General features: G+C 37.3%; 1 protein-coding gene across 1 annotated transcript in view; it reads right to left on the bottom strand.

Annotated features, from left to right (window-relative positions):
• Positions 1-7141, bottom strand: part of ORC4 (origin recognition complex subunit 4) — a 15886-nt gene extending 8745 nt beyond the window's left edge. The window contains exons 1-4 of the mRNA XM_026852529.1: positions 7069-7141; positions 4793-4869; positions 2996-3086; positions 408-483 (exon numbers count right to left, since the gene is read on the bottom strand). Of these exons, the coding sequence (XP_026708330.1) occupies positions 408-483; positions 2996-3086; positions 4793-4869; positions 7069-7140 (316 nt within the window). The 5' untranslated portion in view covers position 7141. The remainder of the gene's footprint in view (positions 1-407; positions 484-2995; positions 3087-4792; positions 4870-7068) is intronic.
• Between the last annotated feature and the right edge of the window lie 1225 nt (positions 7142-8366).

Below are 8366 nucleotides of genomic sequence, written 5' to 3' on the forward strand. Positions count from 1 at the left end.
AAAAAAAAAAAAAAAAAAAAAGATTTTTCATGAACAACTGGAAGTTCTACTCCCCTCCAGGTCATCTCTACAGCCACTAGAAACTTATCCAGAAGCTCCTCTCCATTTCCAGCCTTACAAAGCTATGCCTTTTTATAAAGTAAAACTAGACAGTAATTTTCCATATGTAATAAGAAGTTACTTAAAACTCTCTGGTCACAACTGAACTGATTTTTAACATTTTGAGAATTAAAATAACAAAAGTTCTTTCTATAGAGAGATACCAAGAAAGACTTTTGAAGCTCACGGACAAAAGTCCCCATAATTGAGGCTGGATTACAATTGCTGAAACCAAAAGTTTTGTTCAGGACATACAATACAGAGCAACTAAATATAACATAACATTTGAATAGTGCTGTATTACTTGCCATTCAGATGAACTTCCAAGAGGTTCTCTCTAACTTGTTTCATTTTTCTGATCTCTTTTAAAACCCGATTTAATAACTAGGGAAAAAACATGTAATTTCTGTATAAGAAGATTAATGTATTAACAGTAAGTGTACAAATAGGTGTTATCAGACAGGAAACAGTATGTGCAGTTTCATTAGGTATCAATGTTGGAGTATTTTCCAGACTAAAATACTAAAATGACAACTTCACATTCACTGTCATGACTGTAGCAATTACATTTCTTCATTCTGCTGAATTAATAAGGAAAGAAACTTAAAAATAACCCCAGTATTTTAGTCATTCATTTTGGGGGATAATATCTAGGGCTTTTCCCTTAACAAAAAAAAGCTTTACGAAGTTGAGATGTGAGAGAATTTGTCTTGAGTTAATATAGTATTCAACTTAATTGCTGTAGAACAAATATATTTGCATTAAATCTTTAAAAACACTATGCATATTCTTTTCCTCTTGAAGAAGCATGAGACAAAATTAAATTGCACATAATTGCATCAATTACTGCTTATAAAATTTAGGGGCCCCAAATTTACAGTCCATTAGGAACTTGTTCTTGGTAAAAGCCATAAGGAACTTGTATTAAAATACATATAAACAGATGAAATGTTAACTTTCCATCCACTTGCTGCTACTTTGCTTTTCCTTCCTCCCCTGAGAGCTCACAGCTCCCATCTGTGTATGTATACATACATATATACCTATATAATTGTATGTAACACATACAATTTTTTGTCTCCAGCAGGCTTTTTAAAGAACTCGAATCTTTCACTTGCTATAGAATAAGAAAATCATTCATGCTGCACAGGTGATTTGCTTGCTTATATTCTGGCAGGAAGAATCACAAATTTTCATCTTCACTATCCTTATGTAAAAGGTTTGGAAGAAAATTTAAGCTTCAATAATAAAAATAGTTTGAGTTTTGGTGATGGGGGGGGCAACATGGTGTTCGGGGGATTGTTCTGTTGGGGTTTTTTAAAAAAAATGTTCACATTCCAGTTTGCTTGTAGTACTGAGCTCATCTATACTTTTCTATTGATACTGTATTTAGAAGCAGATTTGGTTAGACTCCTACTACAGGTGCAGCACTTACTATATGGATACTTGGAACTAAACCAGCATATTCCCTTGGTTTCTCAAGTCTATGCCCCATAAGCAGATGTCACACACTCAGGCTAGCCCCTTATCAAACAATCTCAGTTGTACCTTAAATACAAGAAAATCTAAAACCTGTTTTCTGCACTATCACAGTGCTTGTTGGTTCCTTACAAACCTGTAAATCTAATAAAGGAAAAATAAACTCCTGTTAGAGACTGGCTGGAAGTACACAAGTGGTGGAACCCTTAGATGTCACTCACTGGTTTATCAACTCTTCCCCCACCACACCACAGTATTTTGGCAATTATCCTTCTTCTGAAGCATGGGGGGTAACAGAAGAAAGTAACAACAGTGAATGGTTTTGGAACGCAAAACAAGAAAGCTGTCAACAAAGTGGCAAAGCAATTGGTGTTGGCCGTATCATGGATATGTTTACCATCTATTAATTTTTTTCTATTAATCTGAATTTAAAAGCCTGAAGACCACTTCTTTAGCACTTAGGAAAACTGCCGAAGTAATTTTTGTAATTTCTTAATCCTGACTACTTTTTGCAGTAACAGCCAACCTATTTATCACATACTCGGGTAAATGTAAAAGATGTAGGTGTTTGCATAATATTAAAGAATATAACACTTTAATTTAGACATCATCCCTTCACATGCCTCAACTAACAAGAGTTGCTTTAACATACAAAACCTGCAGTTGTAAAGTAGAGCTACTCCTGGCGATTTAGGTGAAAATATTCTCTGATATGTTTACAACAGGATTAAGATACCTTACCGTTCTCTACCTATAAACAGCTATGTAGAAATCCACCCTAGAGTCTACTTTTACAGTTTTGGGATGCCTTTTCAGTCATTTTTTGAGCGGAGGCCCGATAGCAATAGCAGGTTAACCCTCAAAGAGTAAGCAAAAGGTGGTTTCATTGCAAAAATGAACTGTGAGGCAAAAGCCACTACAGAATTGTAATAGGAGAGACACTGGAAGAAGGCAGAATCTACAATGCAGTCAGATCACTGAAGAGCAAATGCCACTTGTTCTGATAAAATTATTTCCATTTTACAGGTTTTGGGTATCTGTAGCGTGTCATGAAACCTGGTGAAGACACACAAAGAATTCCAAACAGATGCATACACCTGCAAGTCACTGTGAGGATGGACAGGTAGGTGGTTTTTGTCAGCTGCACATTCTATTCTACGTTACAAACTCACTAGGAACTCAGCATTTGAAAAATTTCAGAAGATCGTTAGGAAACTGACTTCTCTATACTGTTATGCGACCGAATTAACTCAAGAAGTCCTGGAATGTTTTTAAATTATATGTCAACAACTAGCAATTATCTCTTTAAAAATAGGCAGACACAAAAATTTAGCTCCAAAAACTCCCAGGACTTCAGTGAGTTTATCTACCTCATGCTTAATTTGACCTCGTTTAAAATTTTACTACATGTTTATACCGCAGTCTTTCCCGATCCTCGGGGTCCAATAACGAGGGCAGAATTACTTTCTCCATGAACCGTGCTTCGTTTCAGCAGTTCCAGCAGATGTCTGTATTGACAACAGCAATAGGTTAAAAACTTCAAACCAGACAACATTCACTGAAACTATGGAAAAGTCAAAGAATCTTTAGAAGAGAAAATTTGATACATTTCAGTTTGCTCTCAGAGCCAACACTCTGGGCATGCAACATGTAATACTGGCTGAGTGATCAGTTCTCTTAGAACAGTTTAAAATATTAAAACAGAAGTCAGGAGTATCACTAATTCATAAAGTTCTACAATTCTGCCTAATGAAATGACAGACTTCAATAATTATTTCCTTAAAAAAATAAAAGATTGCTCTCTGTGATACCACTGTAATTCATGAAAAAGGCTGGCAAACACATTGAAGGAAAACCTTGACACCAGTAAAAATTAATAATCTAGTCGAATAGATTTATATTAACAGTTTTCATAAAACTGATTAAATGCTAAATGTAGAATTCACAAGCTTTGAGTGCCTAACAGCAATCCTGAACTTCGAGTTCATATTCTATTCCCACCAAAAAGAAGGAACAAAGAACAACTCTAAATTATCTTCAGACTTAGCGCCTTGTACCACATTTAAAGTGCTTCTAAACACTACCAACACTTCCAGTTCCCAGACGTTTACAAATGCATACATTTAATATGCCTTTTTTTAAAAAAAAAAAAATTTAATATTGCTTTTCAAGGAGTGACAAGTCATCACGGAACAGCTGTAGCAAATGCATGTGATTCTGGTCACTATTTGAGAGCTAACTATAGCCACAAGCCCTGACACATCTTGGGAAAGAAAAATAAGAGCTGGGAAGTTCACCGTGTTTTATCTACAGTATACCTCACCAACAGTGGCATATTAAGTAGAAGACAGACTGTAAACTCTTTTTTGGAATTCAAATATAAAGAGGGGAGGCTTGTTTTGTAGAACACTAACACCACAGAAATACATTTTCTGACAACAGTAAACATGTCTAGGCTCTGCACATATATTGCCCTACACTTTTTTTATAACAGAAATGTTATTTTCCTTCTTGTAATGGAAAGAAAACTAACGCTCACATCAGGTGATTCCACTTGCATAAAGCTACTCTTAGAAAAACTGACTGTTCAAAACAAGTTCTTTAGAGACACATTTGTTATTTTCAGAATCTGACCTGCACGTGTGAAAGGATTAGTATCAGGATAGTACTACTGTGACAACAAGTCCCTTCTTCCTAACTTTAACCTCCACATCCGGATGACCCCAAGAAGTAGGTTTGTGTTAAATATGGGTCTCTACTTCAAAAAACATGATGTTGGCACCCAAGGCTTAAGATTTCTTTTTAACACAGCTTACCAGGAAACAGGGGAAAAACTGAAGTAAAAATAAAGATTCACAACACAAGGATTTAATTTTTGCTTGGTCAGGTCATTAAACATAGCCTTAGCATAACCAGTAAAAGTACCCTTCAGGCTCAGAAAAAGTGTTCCAGGAACTACAGATTTGAAACAAGGACAAGAAATCCAAAACTCAGAGCCTGGCAAAGCAGCAAACAACAGCTGTATAAAGACCTCTTAAATCTGAGGCAAACAACTGTTAGAAGGGTACCACCAAGTCATTTAAGCTTGTATAATTTAGAAAAACAGAGGTAGCAAAAATTCTGACTTCACCTGATTATCCTTCTGCTGCAGTCAAAATAGAAATTACTTAGTATTCGAGTAGAAATTACTTAGTATTCGAATCAGCTCACTCACCTGTACTGATGGTCCATCCCAAACAGTTTTCCAGGAGCATAATGGTGACAGAATCTTTCACGTAAAATTTTTTGCACCTACAGATATAACACAAGACAGAAAGAATGCTTATAATAGTAAACTATTCACGTTTCAGTGGTGTTACAAATATTCTGTAATGTGTAAATTTTAATTGTCACCAACGATACAGGGGTCTTAAAAATAAGAATGAAGTTGTAGTAGGCAGAATATTTAACAGACTTTTGTAGCAGAAAAGAGAAAATTCAGTTCAATTATAGTGATATACATCTTTGGTCCCTTCTGCTACAGCTTCTTTCCTTCACCCCCGAAGGGATGTTATACTTGTCACCAAAATTAGGTCAGTAGTTCATCTAATTCATAGTTCTGACTTCTTGTGTAATACAGGCAAGAAAACATTAACCAGCTGACTTAAATAAAGCTTAACCACTTAGTGTTTTCCCCAAATCCTCAGTGAATACACTTTCTGCACCACAATAAGGTTGCAGCCTACCACCTGCTAACATTAGTAACTATCAAATGTAATTTCTTTGAAGATTTAATTCAGAAGGGGGGGGGGGGGCAGGAAGTTGTACAAAACTGAAGCTAATTTATTGCTTACAAAGGATAGAATGAAGTCTATCCAGCTTGATTCTTAGATGTCCTGAAATCCTTCAAACTGCATAGTAGATACAACTATTTTAATTATTATTTTGGATATCTTAAGATATACATCAGCACTGACTACCAGCTTCCACGTTGAGAACTGATACTTAAAACTGTATTTTCAATTCCAAAACAACCAACCTGCAGCACCACTTGACCAGCAGCATGCAAACTGGACAAACCCAACTATTAAGAATTTACAGGACTCTAAATCTCTCATTTAACCCCTCCTAAAACACCTGCATACTCCATCCTTTTATGATGCTTGGTGTCCAATTTAAGTGCTCATTGTCTAAGAATCGCAGAGATTAAATCATAAACTGTCCATCAAGTGATTTTCCTTTAAAAATCACATTTGAGCACCATGCCTTTTGGTCTAAGTGAACGTCCATTTGATCTAAAAAGTAGCTATACCATTACCGTGCACGTCTGTGTCACTGCTTTTCCCTTCTCTTAATCCAAGTTGGATTTTATTCCCCTCCCCATATGACTTTTCTCCACATTTTTCAGTTGCATCTCTTAACTGAGTCCTTCTTCATTTCTCCTGAATCCTAAGAAACCAGGAGAAAGTATGGTGTTCTATCCCAGGTAAGCCTCCACTAAGGCAATACTGTACTGCAAATGTAGCAGTTACTCGTTCATGCCTAGTTTAGCTGACCAGTCACTGTCCCGGGGTACATCACTAACAGGCTTTTAGTATCATGAAAATAGGTCTTCTTCTAACACTTAGCTAATTTATAATTTATGATGGAATTATCACCATCAGCTCTCAGTGGGTTTTAGTTTAAAAATAAACACAGGTGGATGCATCTTTTGAAGTACTCCTCAGCAAGTCTAAATAATGGATAGAGGAACAAGAGAAATCTATTTTGCTAATAATTCCACTTTAAAAGGAGTTCTTTTTTAATGAGCTGTACTTTTCTACTTGACTTTTCAGTTACATTTTCTTCTACTAACTTGTTAATGATTTAACTTCCAGATTTATTCTGCTTTAATGCATAATCTGTCTCAACAATCACCATTGTTAATTCACAAGCAAAAAGGTTTTCCTCCTATAGAGGGATTTTATAGGTAAATGAAGGAAAGATATTAAAATATAAGAAATCACTGAACCAGAGATAATTCACTACAAGATGAATCACAGTTTTGAAGTAGCCACTTTGAGAAAACAGAAGAATAAAGCTTAAAATAAAAACTGAAAATGGATTTGGCAGCTGCTATCCTGCCTAGCCTAGGCTGTTAAAAAAAGTCACCTAGACGCTGATTCACCCTACAAGCAGGAAGATAAAGAATATGACTAGATAAAAATAGATTTATGCAAATCCGAGGCCACAAATGGCTGTAAAAGCGCAAGACCATCCTTTACCATTTTAATTGACTCCAAAAAGCAGATCATCGCTATAACACTTGAAGCAAGCAAACACCAGGTGAGAAGCTGTAAGAAATACAGAGTATAAATACAAAACCCATTTGTAGTCCTAGAATTTAAATCAAGTATCCGTACGTGCCCTTTTAACAGATCTAGAAAAAAAACTACAGAATGACAGAGATACCAGAGGATGGAAAGGTTTCATAGGTTATAAACAAAGTCTGCTAAAAAAGATGTTACTAACCTGTGAAATGCATTCTCCACTCACCCCACTGCTCTCCTTCAATTTACGTTTACTCATTACTGAAGTTTTCATCTTGAAGTAAGAAAAAGAATATAAGGGTTATACTAAATAACATTCCTTATAGTCATACACTGTACCTGGATGTTAGTAAACTAAATTTAGTACAGCAAACACAACAAAGTTGTAATGAACATCTTAACTGATAAAGATGTAGTGGTTCACCTTATCAGTAAAAAAGAAAAGCCTGAAATAGTTTTAATTAATTTCTGATTAGATGAAATCCATGTTTACATGCATCTTCTGCACAGCATTTGCTTTAGGATGCTTTGCAATGCAACTCAAACAGTTACCTCATGATATGAAAGTTTTTCCTCCAGCTTTCTTCAAGTTTTTCTAGCAAGCTCTTAAGGGCAACGAGGCCACTCACAAGCCCGTGAGTGACATGCCAAGTTCCACTCAAGACAGCACAGCCTCACGATGGCTGGTCCCGCAGAGCCAGGAGCAGCTCAGCTCACACCTTCACACTTCAGATACGTTACTGTGCAACAACCAAACCGATACTCCAGGTAAGTTGTACTAACAAGTGACATTTGTACCCCTCTGACAAACCACCGAGAGTATTTGTTCACTTTAACCTTTAAGGTAGTTTGAAACAATGTACTTGTGTCTCTGCAGCTGGACCAAGTTACAGCCGCACAATAACACGTTAAGTCACAACAATTAAGTTTTTAAACGAACAATCCTCACATTTCTACTGGTGCAGCTTATAACAGCAACCCCAGTGCCTCCCTAGATAAGCAGCAGGAAGTAAAAACAATTCTTCTCAGTGTTAACAAAAAGCTTCCAAGAGTGGCTCCGCAATTTAGCGCAGCCGTTTCTCTCTTATCTCAGTTTTGCTCCTGGTGCTGTAAGGCCAGCATCCTTCAGCTCCCTGGCACAGCACCCGTGCCCACAAAGGACGAGGCAGGCTGCTAAAAAAGTACACAAATAGAGGTCGCTACGGAAGCTGATGCAAAGGAGCGCAAGGCACCCAAACGCGAAGTGGGAAAGCCGAAATTAAACCATTAAATTAATTAAACTGGAGCGCGACAGCAACAAGGCGAGGTACACGCCCGTTCCAATTCTTTATCCGGGGCTCGGAAAGTTGCACCGGAGCACCACAGCCATCGAGCGCTGCCCACAGCCACCACAATCGATACCCCCCCTCCCGTCCTCTCCCTCCTCCCGGCAGCACCGAGCACCCCGTGAGGGAAGGCGCCGCTCCCGCCTCACCCCCCCCACAGCGGCGAGGCCGCGGC

This window comes from Athene cunicularia, assembly GCF_003259725.1.
Source record: "Athene cunicularia isolate RWA chromosome 7 unlocalized genomic scaffold, athCun1 chr7_part1, whole genome shotgun sequence".
In the NCBI taxonomy this organism is placed as follows: domain Eukaryota; kingdom Metazoa; phylum Chordata; class Aves; order Strigiformes; family Strigidae; genus Athene; species Athene cunicularia.